General features: G+C 40.6%; 1 protein-coding gene across 1 annotated transcript in view; it reads left to right on the top strand.

Moving 5' to 3' along the window:
• Nucleotides 1-13717, top strand: part of DZIP1 (DAZ interacting zinc finger protein 1) — a 42096-nt gene that overhangs the window by 27106 nt on the left and 1273 nt on the right. The window contains exons 10-16 of the mRNA XM_086481352.1: nucleotides 2778-2837; nucleotides 5661-5806; nucleotides 6126-6321; nucleotides 6610-6739; nucleotides 6931-6981; nucleotides 7788-7990; nucleotides 8347-8474. Coding sequence (XP_086337478.1) covers nucleotides 2778-2837; nucleotides 5661-5806; nucleotides 6126-6321; nucleotides 6610-6739; nucleotides 6931-6981; nucleotides 7788-7990; nucleotides 8347-8474 — 914 coding nt within the window. The remainder of the gene's footprint in view (nucleotides 1-2777; nucleotides 2838-5660; nucleotides 5807-6125; nucleotides 6322-6609; nucleotides 6740-6930; nucleotides 6982-7787; nucleotides 7991-8346; nucleotides 8475-13717) is intronic.

The raw sequence follows: 13717 nt of genomic DNA, 5'->3' as shown, positions 1-13717 counted from the left end.
ATGCGTGGGGCTGACTGACTCTCCCTGGGCAACTCCCTGGAGGGACCTTCATCTGCCTCCTCATCTGCCTGGCCCTTAACCTCTAGAGCCCCATAACTGTTGTGTAGGGGCAACTGGGAAGGTGAGGGACATCGAGGGGAGTCACCTGCTGCCCCGACCAGGGACCTGTTTCCATTCTCCCACCCCCCGTCTCTTATGTCCCCTCCTTCTGCCTGGTGGCAAGAGGGCAGGGGATCCTCTGCTGCTTGTGGAGCCTCCACCTGCTGCCTTGGCCTCAGGGCTGGCAGGGTGCGGCTCCACCCATCTGTCTCCGCCTGGGTCGACACATTGCTGCCGGCGGTGGCTTTCGGCCGAGTGGGAACCGTGGCTGGGACCTGTTCTGGGAGGGCGATGGCCACCAGTCGAGTGGGCCTCTAGAGCCGGGGGCGGGACTGCGCCCTGCCCGCCCGCCTGCCCTGCCCGCCCCGCCCGCGCCAACCGCCGCCCCAACGGCCGGGCCCGCGCTCCCCGGGGCCGCTCTGCCCTGCGAGGGGATTGGCCGCCGCCGCTCCTGTCCCCGCCCACGGCGAGTCCGAGCGGACCCCGCCAGGAGCTCGCGCTCCCCTCCCTGGGGGGGCGGGCTGGGGCGCCCTCTCGCTCCCGGCGCTTCTGCCGCCTCGGTCTGGCCGCGGTTCTGCCGCTTCGGGAAGGGGCCCCCGGCGCCACCCGCCGCTCCGGAGCCCTTCAACGCAGTGGCTACATGAAGTCCAACTGTTAACCGAGCACTGCCAACTCCAAAGCGTGTACCTTTATGCCAGACCAGCAGATTCTTCAGGTCTGAGTTCTGGGGACTGGGCTTTTCCTGTCAAATTAAGTTACTTGACAAGGGCATGTGCAGAGATGAGTCAGCTCTTTTAAGCAGATTGCATTTGAGTAAAGTACAGGTAAAACAAGTACGGATTAAATCAAATTACAGAGCAACTGGCCTACTGTCTGGTAGGTCAAGCCGAGAAACTTGGAAGTCTCAGTGCCTGTACAGCTAAATTTTATTGCCCCAGAACATCTCATCTGTGCTTCAGGCTCTGTCCTGTAAAACAGACTCGCTGCAGGCTTTTGGGAATGATCCCAGAGTGTGCCTGACCATCGTTTTGGAGAGTGTTAGCTGGTGCAGGGCAACAGCATGCCAGGAGCAATAGTGTGGAGGGTCGTGTTCCAGTGCCTAGGAATGCTGTGGCCATTGTTAAATTTTACAGCCTTAGAGTCTGAAAGACCAGAAGCCTATTTGCCTCTTCGAGTTTTGCTTTTAAGTGTTTCCATAAAATACATTGACGTTTGCATCTTGTTAGCATGTTGTGATGGTGTAAGAACCATTTTTTTAGAACTTCTTATGTAGCGCAAGTTATATGGAAGCAAATCTTAAGTCTGGTAACGTGCATGGAAAAGCAGGTGAGAGGCTGAATGTAACCATAAGCACAGAGAAAGCAGATACCATACCCAAGCGTTTACACCACCAGTTTTAGTCCCCTTCACATGAGGAATACTGGAGATGTGACAGTAAGCTCCAAGCGCTCATTTCATTGTGATTTGTACCTAATTGTATGAGAACTGCTGAAGAACAGGCATCTTGACTGCAGCATCACTTCCTCCCCTTCTACCTATACAGTGTAACAACGATTTATGGTGCCAAAGGTTTCTTGTGAAGGCTGGGGCAAATGTATGTTGGCCCGAAATATTGGTCAATGAATAGTTTTCTCCTATACTACCAGTAGTTGAATGCTGAAAGTGTAGTTTGCACATCTCTGTTTTTATCATAAACCCTAGAAGAAACTCACATTATAGTTTTCATTGAGTAATTTATGGAAGGTGAATATTAACATTTTAAAACCCTGAATTTTTGTTAGTCTACATATAAACATTTTCATGGGGCTCTTATATCTGAAGTCTGTAAAGTTGTAAATAAACTGTACTCAGGCTTCATTTATAGAAAGCAAATTGTACCTGACAGCCTATTGAACGGTAATTTCATTGTGTTTGGGAAACTGTTTTCTGCAGAGGACATGTCAAGATTTCTTTAAAGCACATGATAACACTGAATCTCACTTTGTTGAAGTGATAGAAGATCTTTTACATTGGTTTTATTGGAAATTATCATATATATATAAAAATATATATATAAAACTTCTCTCTGTTTTGCACATGCAGACTCAGTACTTAATATTTTTCTGGAATAATGAGTTGAAATATTTTCTCCATGTATTTTTGGGGGTTTTTATGTCTGTCCATTTCACTTCCCTTTTATAAACTTTTAGTATCAAATTGCACATAAACAATATTTGAAAATAAATGTAAAATTTAAAATGCTTCTTACAAGAAATGAATGACAGTATTAATTTGCTTAATCCTAGGTGGCCTTGTCATTGTAGATGCCTAAAAACATCCCATCTGGTCGCTAGGTGCCATTCTAGAAGGACATGGGTTTTTCTGTAGTTGTGTGACCTATCAGCAAGCCCTGTGCTGATGGCTTAAAACTCTGATATATCCAAGATGACATTAAACACCCATGTTTGGGCAACTGAATCACTCCTGAAGTGACTATTGTATTAGGGTCACCTCTACAAAAAGGCAGTACCACCAAGGCAGTGAAGAGGCACGTTGCATTGGGTTTGTGATTGTTAAGCAGGTTGTCAGCAATCAGGAAAGTTGACATCAGTGTGGTTTTTTTGCCTGGCTTTCCCACTCTGGACCTTGACCTTCTTTTGTCCTGTTTGTTTGGTGTTCCTGTTCTTCCTCGTTACTAGAGCAGGCACCCTTGGTGCATATGCTGGAGCCCATAGAGGAGCTATCAGAAGAGGAAAAAGGTAATGGTTGATTCAGCTCAAAATATAGTGGCATGTGTTTCTTGAAAATAAAAAGCAAATATTATTTGATATCTACAGTATTTCTCATTGTATTTCAGAATGCTTATGTGATTTGAGTGGGAGCATTCCTTGTTTGTGTCAGCCTCCTGTTTGCCATTGGTGCCTGTAAATATTAGGATTTCGTTATCCAAGTACAATGTTTTTATGAAAATCTGGCTAACTCTTTAAAGCAGGCATATTCCATATGTCTAAAGGCATTTGAGCTAAGCAGAGCAAAAATGTTCACTAGTGTTGTGCAATTCTGAATGGAATTACATAGCCCAGTGTTGGCAGCTGTTCTTCTGCTTCATTGGAGGAAAACTTGAAGAAGGCTACATTTACAGGGACAGAACAGAAAGCATTGGTTCATCCTGCATGTTATTCTTCTGAAGAAGGCTAACAGTACTTCGGATGAAACACAAAATAACCGAATAGCATAATAATCTGTACTGTGTGCAAAAATCAAAATCAGCCTTGAACCTTATAGCCCGTGAGTTTATAATTTTGAAGGAATGATGCCGTTTTGAGAATGAAATTGTTGTTTGACTACATCTGTGCGTGAGAGGTTTCCCCAGGGAAAATCCGGTGACTGAACAATGTGAAATAAAGACTGCTCGCATTTTTGCCGTTCTTTCTGCTATTTCTCTTGCTTGCCGTCTTCTTTCTTGATGGATTGTCTTTGATTCTTCTGCTGTGCCTAAAGGCATGGCCTGCAGTACAAAAGAGAGAAAGAAAGAATGCAGTCTGAAAAGACAGACCTAGATTTTTTTGTTTTCAGTGACAGCCATTTGTAAGGGAAAGTGTGAAAATTCTTGACTGGGCACATTATTTCATAGGATTATGTAGAAGGTGAGACAGTGGACCAGACTTAAGGTCTCTTGTGTCCAAAGCTGTTAAATCTAGTATTTAGGAGTGTTCTTTTTAAAAAAAACAACCAAAAATGGGTAAGAAAACAGTTCCTTAAGTAGTTGGCTCCAGCAAAAAGGATTTGGCTTCAGTTAATTAGCAAGAATTAATATTGTCATTAACTAGGATAATGCTGGATAGTCTTGTTACCTATATTAGTATGTAGTAATTATGAATTTTAAAATTATTTTATATAGATCTGTTTTATTGTAAGGATTACCATCTGAAAGGGACAGGATTTTCAGAAGGCTCCTTGGAGCCTTCCACTTTAAAGTACCTCACGTCTGGCTTTCTGGGAGGATTTCCTGTTGCATAGTGCACCTGTTCCTGACAGTGGATAGTCTGATAGCCCTATGTTTCCCCACCGACTAGTAGTTTGCCTCTTCCAGGACTCAGCTCTCCAGCCAAATCACTTTTAATCCCACCTCTGTCAGGGACTTCAGTTGTCTGCACAGTTCCCAAAGCCAGGTAACATTTCAGCCAGATTCTGTCCTCTTCAACACAGATCTATTAGTGTGGTAGCTGGACTCTTTTTGGTTTTCATTAGCTGTGGTTTTTTCCAGGATCCATCAGAAGCCACTTCCTCAAAACAACCTAAATATCATTTGTGTATCTTGAGGACTTTTTGAGTTCTCTCCAGAGTCCTTCACTTAAAGAAAAATGAGAGTAAATGGAACTGCTTTTTAAGAAATCGTTGTTTAAAATTAGGAGAAGTGACATGTTTGTTTTGAAAGAAAACGTTTGAAAGTCACAATATGGAATTGTTCCTTCATTTATGTCCTTGTCTGTGGGCTGGCAAATGGCTCTGCTGCCCTGTAAGGCATGCTGGAAAGAGACAGACTCCTGCCCAAGATTTACCTTTTATTTCAGGGGGCGAAGTTGGGAGTGTGGTTTACAGTGTGCTTTCCTGGGATGTTCTGTACCCCTCCGTGAATGCTTTGTCAGCTTTGCTGACCACTGTCAGACAGAAGCAGCTCCCGTGGTCCCACAGGTTATTGGTTCTTTTGGTATAAGTGGCATTCAGTAAAATTTTGTCTTGCCAGAGGCAGTTTATAAGCAGATTCCAAATGGGTATGTTTTACTTCTTTACTGCCTTGCGTGACCCTGTAATACCTTGACCTAACTTAAATGTCAGTCTTTAATTTAGATAAAAGAATCTGTCTAGGTGATTCTTTATTTCTTGCATAAGAGTTCATGTCATTACTGACACTTAAAGCAAGGGAAAGAGATAGAAACTTCTTTGTCTGCTTTTAATTACGTGTGATGTCATAGACTTGCATAGAAGAAAACACGACACTGAACTTTGTCCATGAAAGAGTTATGAAATATTATCCATCATGTATTTTCTGTGAAACGGTCTGCTTCAGATTAAAGTCTTTTCCAAGACTTTTGAAAGTGTTACAACTTTCCAAAGATTTGATTTCAGTAGGTGTTTTTTATCAGACAACATTATGTTGTTTGAAGCTTTTCTTGTCATATTCCTGTTCTAATTCCTGCTGGAGTTCAGCTTTAATTTGAAATACCACTTTTAGAGAACTTAATTATCAGAAGATAGTCTTTCTTTATTGAAAGTTTCCAAGTACAGTCCTAAAAGTAAAGATCGTTGTTGCTGAATATTCAGGCATATATCTTTACAGTGATTCTGTAACAAGAGAACTAAAAGATACTTGTGATGGTGAGTATGAGGTGCTGAGGTATAGATTCCAAGTGAGCTGACTTTTATAAGCTAGCCCAAAAAGAACACGACTCCGTGTAGACAAAAAGTACACATCTATGTCTATGGTGTTTCTAAAAAATGCATGTTTCAGTTTTTAGTTGTCTCATGTACTGTGGATTTTTCAAATGTCTCTTAAATGCATTTTTCCTTTCTTATTTCAGAAATTGAGAAGGGTGATTATAAAACAGGTAGAAGTAACAACTATTTAATAGATGCTTTGAAGACTTACCCTTATTTAACTAAAGAATTACGAATTGATTTGGAGCAAGTCCTGGAAGACAAGCTGAAATCCTTGGGCATTAAAGCAGTAAGATTATTTTGAGTTATTTAAAAGAGGGACAATCTTTGTGCCACTTTTTTGCTATTCTCTGTGACTCTTATACCACAAGCCTCAACCTATAAAATCCAAAGCTAAACTTCCACGTGTTATAAATAAGTGTAATTTATTAACCTGAGTGGATGTCCATCGAATTACAACTGTGGAGGTTCTGGCTACACCTGTGAGCAGTGTTACCAACTTTTGTGATTTTTTGTGGTACTTGAAGTTTGAAAGAGTGTATATGATTGTAGCATGTAAATCCCAGAAATAGTAACTCCTGTGCTTACAATACAATTTGTTTCTTTAGGGTGTTCGCGGTATCCCCAGTGATCGCTTAAATAAAATTTTGCGTACTATTGAATCTGCTAGAGAATGCAAACAGAAGCAAGTGCCTGACATTCACCGAATTCGAGAGGATCTTGAACGACAAGTTAGCTTTAGGATTAAAGAGAAATCATCATCTTGTAATGGACTTGTTTCCCATCCTCAGCTTCATTCAGAAGGTTAAAATATTTGTGTGGTTTTTTCTTTCTCTTACATTTTGTAATGGCTATTTAAGGTTTTGTTTAGCAACATTTCTGTATAGCTGCTTTCATAATTTTTCATATAAATATTCTATATAGTTGCAGCCAGCTAAACAGTGTCTGTTGAAGGGTTCTTGGTGTTGTGTTTAACTGCAGAAACCTTAGCTCCTATATTGGCAGGATACATGGCAGCTCTGAACTGCTTTGAAGAAAAAAAATTATACCAAACATTGTTACTAATAATGAGATAGATCACTTGCCTTGTAGATAATCAGAAGTTCAATCAATTGGGAGTTTCATTATCTGCCACACCACGAAAACCGGTAAAACGATCTTCAACAGCTGTCCGCCCAGCTGAACAAAGAACAGCCATTGCTGAGAATACGTCTACACCAAAGTAAGAGATGCTGTTCTCATAGTGCTCATACCTCAGGTAACAATCCTATGGCTTTGGGGTTTTGTGACTGATGTGAACACTTCCTGCTAATACTATAAGAATTGAGCAAAGAATTCACGTTACTTCTATATAAACTTTATGGTTACTTAGTTGACTGTCAGTCTTCAAATAACTTGTCTTGTTATTTTTAGATCCAGAAAGCTTTTTGGAAATGAGGTTTCCAGAAAGACGTCCAGCATCACGTATGTTTGGTTCCCTTGTATTTTTGAAAAAAACAGTTTTGGTGACTGTATATTCACATGCTTGCCACACAAAAGCTATTAGTCAGCTAAAATTATAAACACTTTCTGGACTGCGTATTTCATATTTTGTTTTAAACTATTATTCCATTTGAGTGTGTAATCCTGGGAAGATAGCATGTTCTCCTTTCAGTAGATGTATTCTTTGTTGTGAACTACAGAGGGACATTCAATAAAATCAGGTAGTATCACTTCCTTTAGTTTTGTTCTCAGGCGCTTTTTCTGACCCAGTTAAAAGCATTTAAAGACTTTGGTGACCTAATTTTTTCAGTTTATTGATACTTTCTTACTATGACCAAAATTAAACACAGTATTCCAGATTCTACTCACACCAGGTGCATTACTTTGTAAATTCCTGCCACTGAAAAATGCCTAAATTATTTTCATCTAACAGAATGTCAGAACAGACTTTCTGTGGTGCAGGTTCCTTGACCCTGAACTGTGCTCTCCCTGATGTTCCATGAAAGCCTATCTTTGTTTGCCTGGCAAAACTTGTTATATATTGGTCTGTTGTTTCGTAAAGATAATTTCATAGATGGGAATAGTCATGTCTATGTAAGAAATCATTTTGTGATAACTTTCTGAGTTTACTTAGCAGCATGATTTCTTTTAAATAGCTTTATGGATAGAATCTATGGGAGCTCTGTATGCTCATGTTATTGGAAAGGAAAATACAAGGAAGCTGCAATATGTATATGACATATATAGTATACCCAGTCATTCCATGGATTGTATGTGTTTTTGCTTAGAACTCCACCATTCAGTTCAGAGGAAGAAGTAGATGAAGATGATATTAAACAACTTTACCTATCACCAGAATTACTGCAAAACCAGTCAAAAACATCAGGTGGCAAAGTCAGTGCCTTTCAGAAGGCTTCTGGCAAAAGTAGTATGGATAGGACGGAGGAAAGTGAAATTGAAGGAACTGGAACACCTGCCAAAACTTCAAAAGGTTTTTTCACTACGTCTGTATATGCGTGTTGTAACGGCTGTGCATGATTTTGCATTTCCTGATAATTCTGTGTTAGAAAACATAATGAAGGCAGATTATCTAGTCTTGAGTGTATATATATTTGTGTGCACTTTATATTTTTGCTAATGTGTTTATATTAATATAGTATTTAGACATGTCAGTTCAAATCAGATGTGTATCATGCTGTTTTATATAAATGCAGAAAAAGATATAATCTCTGCCTCAGAGAGACTTCTTTTACTTATTTTTTACTTTGTGGAAGATTTCTAGAGGGTTTACGGTAAAGCCTCTTACTTGTGAGTGGAAATGTCAATATATTTTTTTATGAACTTTAGGAACAGTTATTCAGAAACTGACTGAACAAGTTGGAAAGAGTCTTTCTAACCATGGAAATAAGAAGAAACTGGCTGGAGGGATTAATGTTGCGCAGGCATTTATTAAAGAAGAGGTGAAGGAACTGAAGGTATCACTTTTAATAGTCGTTAAGTGATTGAAATATATATATATGTATGTAGAATCATAGAATCATAAGGTTGGAATAGACCTCTAAGGTTGTCAGGTCCAACTGTTGACCTAATACCACCAAGCCCACTAAACCATGTCTAGAAGTGCTACATCAGCACGTTTTTTGAACACCTCCAGGGATGGTGACTCCACCAGTTCCCTGGGCAGCCTGTTCCAGTGCTTGACCACTCTTTTACTAAAGAAATTTTTCCTAATGTCCAATCTAAACCTCCCCTGGCACAACTTGAGGCCATTTCCTCTTGTCCTATTGCTTGTTACTTGGGAGAAGAGACCGACCCCCACCTCACTACAACCTCCTTTCAGGTAGTTGTAGAGAGCAATAAGGTCTCCCCTCAGCCTTCTCTTCTCCAGGCTAAACAACCCCAGTTCTCTCAGCTGCTCTTCTAAGACTTGTGCTCTTGATCCTTCACCAACTTTGTTGCCCTTCTCTGGACACGCTCCAGCACCTATGTATATCTGTTACTTTTTTTTTGGATGCTGAAACCATCTTGACACAGTGAAGAACTTAATTCTCAAAGACAGTTTTGGAATTACAGCTAAGTAGTCTTTTTGGGTACGTCTGCACTGGTATATAGAAGAGTGCTGACAAGTGAGCTGTGGCCAGTGACCTCTTCATCCACTCTGCTTATTAGCTTATGCCATGACTGTTGGATCACTACAGCTAGCCCAAAGTTTGAGCACAACTGGTATCATTTTTACCTCCTATCAGCACAGAGAGCTCCCTCCTTTAGTTGCTTTCCTATTAGCTTGTTTTGATGGAGGAGAAAGTGAATTTGTTCATCTAGTATTTTAAAATATTTTTGTTTCTAGAGCTTTAGCTGATACAGAACTTGTAAATACATTTTAATAAGGGGAAAGATTGCATTTTTTAGTATGATCTTTGTTCTGCTGCATTTATTTACAGTCACATACTGTTTTCAGGCTACATCAGATCTGTCACTGGTGTCTGTCCATTGAGCATGGCATGTGTTCAGAATCAGAATACTAACACAACTTATTCTTTACCCTTCAGTCTTCTCCTCATTTTAGAGTTTTGTAATTAATAAGCCACTTTGATGCAAATCAATCTTTGCCTGAAGAATTTTTAAAAGGAACAAGTTACTCCACATCAGAAGTCAACAGCAGACGGTGATTTTTATTTCAATTTTAGTAGCTGTTATTAGATTGGAGTAGACAGCCTAGTTCTAGCATTCAATAAAATACTTTTTCACTAAATAAACAAATAATAATTACTGAGAGTCCATAATAATTTTATTATCCATAATAAAACTGATAGCTTATCTTAGGGCTTCCTGACTGCCAGTTAAATCTGAAATTTATCACTCCTCCAGAAACAGTGACACTTCTATTTCAGTTTCCAGAAAGGGGTGATTGTCTTAATCAGCTTCAGCAGTAATGGTAGGGTAATCACTTTTAGCCTGTGTGCTTTTAATTGCCACGGGTGACACCTAACTTACCCGTTGACTGTGTGGGAGCTGCAAATCACACCAGACTCAAAATTATCGACTGACATGACTATTACAGTGTAATTTTCTGTCCAAATGTTACTTTCAAATTCTCTGCAATTTCAGATGATACAAGACTGTGAAATTTCACAGTTAAATTTAGGAGATGTTACATTTTATAAAGATCTATAGACAGTGGGCCACTGTGTTAAGGAATCACAGAATCACAGAACGGTAAGGGTTGTAACGGACCTCTGGAGATCATCTAGTCCAGCCCCCCTGCCAGAGCAGGAATTTGGGCTTCAAGAGCAAAGAGCTGTAGCAAAATAAGCCTTACAAATCTATGTTTTAAAGGTGCTGTAGTTTTCACTGGTAACCTCTCTTCCCCACATCTCTGGAGCCCCTGAACCTCAAGGCAGGGACTGGGGGAATGAAATCCCTCCCATTGCAGGTGAAGATCGGGTTCAAGTCCACCAGAGGACCCTGAACATACAAAAATCCATGGGACCTGACGAGATGCTACCCGGGGTCCTAAGAAAATTGACCACTCTTCATCATAGTTGAAAGGTTGTGGCAGTCATACAAAGTCTCTGACTGAAAAAAGGGAAACATCAAACCCGTTTTTAAAAAGAGTGAAAAAGAGGACTCTGGGAACTACTGACCAGTCAGCCTCACCTCTGTGCCTGCTAAGATCATGGAACAGATCCTTCTGGAAGATACATCAAAACATCTGGAAGACAGGGAGGTGATTAGAGATAGCTGACATGCCTTCACCAAGGGCAAATCGTGCCTAACTAATCTGGTGGCGTTCCACGATGGAGTCACTGCACCAGCGGGCAAGGGAAGAGCTATCTACCTGGACTCTAAAAGGCCTTTGGTACAGTCCCCCACAATGTTCTTACTTCTGAATTGGAGACATGTGGGTTTGATGGATGGACTGCTTGTTAGATGGCTGAGGAATTGGCTGGATGGCCACGTGCAAGGAGTTGCACTCCATGGCTCAATGTCCAAGTAGAAACCAGTAATGAGTGGTGTGCTTCAAGGGTCTGTGTTGGTACCAGTACTGTTCAATATCTTTATTAATGACATAGTTGGAGGGAGTGCACCCTCGGCAAGTTTGCAGATGACAACAAGCTGAGTGGTGCAGTGGACACACCTGAGGGACGGGATGCCATCCAGAGGCACCTTGACAGGCTTGAGGAGTGGGCCAGTGCAAACCTCATGAAGTTCAATAAGGCCAAGTGCAAGGTCCTACATCTGGGTTGGGGCAGTCCCCAGTATCAATACAAACTAGGGGATGAGTGGATTGAGAACAGCTCTGTGAAGAAGGACTTGGGGCTGTTGGTGGATGAAAAACTGGACATAAGCCAGCACCGTGCACTCACAGCCCAGAAAGCCAGTCACATCCTGGGCTGCATCAAAAGTGTGGCCAGCAGGTCTAGGGAGGTGATTCTCCCCCTCTACTCCGCTCTAGTACTTCATCCAGCTCTGGGGCCCCCAGTACAAGAAAGACATGGACCTATTGGAGCTGTTCCAGAGGAGGGCCACAAAAATGGTCAGAAGGCTGGAACACCTCTCCTGTGAGGACAGGCTGAGAGAGTTGGGGTTGTTCAGCCTGGAGGAGAGAAGGCTTCAGGGAGACCTTGGTGTGGCCTTTGAGAATATAAAGAGGGCTTATAAGAAAGGTGGAGAAGGACTTTTTAACAAGACCTGTAGTGACAGGATGAGGGGCAATGGTTTTAAACTGAAAGAGGGTAGGTTTAGATTAGGTATAAGGAGGAGTTCTTTTATGATGAGGGTGGTGAGACACTGGAACAGGTTGCCCAGAGAAGCTGTGGCTGCCCCCTCCCTGGAAGTGTTCAAGTTGGGTTGGATGGGGCTTTGAGCAACCTGGTCTAGTGAAAAATGTTCCTGCCCATGCCAGGGGTGTTGAAACTAGATGGTCTCTAAAGGCCCCTTCCAACCCGAACCATTCTATGATTCTATGAAAAGTATTTTTGCTAGAATTCATTTAGCATACATTGTGTCCCTGATGTATTAACACAGTGGCATGTTCCTGTATGGACATGATGAGTTTGCAATGAGTTTATGAACTCAAGGCAGTCATTGCTACTTTGGTTCTGGAATTACAGAACAGCACACCGTCTGGTATTCCCTGCAAATTGTATATGAATGTGCATATATTCATGTCCGTATTTGTATGTGTAAATGTAGATGTATAGTTCAAGTTAATTCTTTAAATTTTAGGTGGGATTTTAAAAAGTGCCCAAAGCACAAAATGCCGTTGTAATGATAGTTTCTCTGAAAATCCAGATATTTTTATTAGCTTAAATACTTAGAACTGCTAATGGTCGTTCTCAAAACCCACAACACCATAAAGCCTTTGTAAGGCATCCCATTGTCATGTTTTACAAAGATCATGTTTCACAGAAGCTACTTCAGAAACATTTTAGAGAAAATTAATGTTGTGCTTACCTGAAGCTGTATTACCTGAGTTCACCTGTACTAGATATTGTACAGATTATGGTATTTCTTTGGAGTAAGGCTTTGAGTAGTAAAACTGCTTAGCAGTTTTGACTGGTGCTGTGTATTCACACTTGATCGAAACTGAATTCTATTTGAAGCTGACATTTTTCTCTGTATTCTGTACTTTAAAAGTCAGTTGGGACTTTGTGAATCTTTGAGGAAACTCTTCTACCAGCATTTCTCAATATATGCAACTCTGACTTTCCCATCACCACGCCCTCCAAATACAGATAATTTAAGCCAGCAAAGCGTTGAATCCTGGTATGTTAATAATACAGCACACGGAGCAGATCTGTCAGTTTTGAAAAACAGTTTGCAATGTTAAAATTGAATTATGTTGCAAGATAAAGCATTACTGCAGCCTCTTGCCTTCTTTCGAGACACACGACATGTTCATATTTGTTGATTTTTCTCTAATATGTACATACCTTACGTTGTTTTCTAATAGCATCTGAGTCTTTGGTGCAATAGAAGCACCTTCTATATCTTACTGAAATATTGAGACTCCAGTGAAATAAGGTTTTAGCTGTGTGAGAAACCCCTCTTTCCTCAGTTAAGCTCTTTAATAATGGCTCAATTCCATCGAACCACATCTGATTGACAAATAGGGAAATGCCGTAGCTCTTCTTTGAAAAGCTGAATGAAGATACTTAGTTCTCAGGCAGATGAGGTAAGAAAGACCATGGACTTGCTGCCTTCAGCTTCATCTGTTTGAGTTGCTTCTCGTTTTGTGAACTCATTATGCAAATTCACCACGTAATTAAAAATATGTATATGCTGACGGTGAGTCTTAAGAGGAACACCTATTTTAACTTTGAGGACCATGTGTTTTTTTAATTTTCATTATTTAATTTTCTCTTTAAAGAAATTAGGTTTAAATTGAGAAGGCCTTTATTGCAATATTAAATTTTTATAGTGTGAATGCAGAATGCTTATATAGCAAACTAAACTGCCAGCTTGCATGATAAGATGTGGTGTCTTTATTTTCATGTAAGTAATATACGTTCTAATGCTTAAAGGACTTTCCATCTCATTGGAATAGCTAATATCCCAGAAAAGCCGATCCTTTTTAAGGTAGATGTGTAATACCTGAAAACATAGGTTTCTGCCAGTACGTTTAATTTTTGCAGTTCCTGACTTAAAGAAACCCCAACAACCACTTTTAGCTTTGTAACTGTAATAGTGAATTAATGTAATCTAGGTAATTGAA

This window comes from Leptosomus discolor, chromosome 1 (genome assembly GCF_034619465.1).
Source record: "Leptosomus discolor isolate bLepDis1 chromosome 1, bLepDis1.hap2, whole genome shotgun sequence".
NCBI lineage: Eukaryota > Metazoa > Chordata > Aves > Leptosomiformes > Leptosomidae > Leptosomus > Leptosomus discolor.
This window is presented reverse-complemented; position numbering and strand designations above follow the sequence as displayed.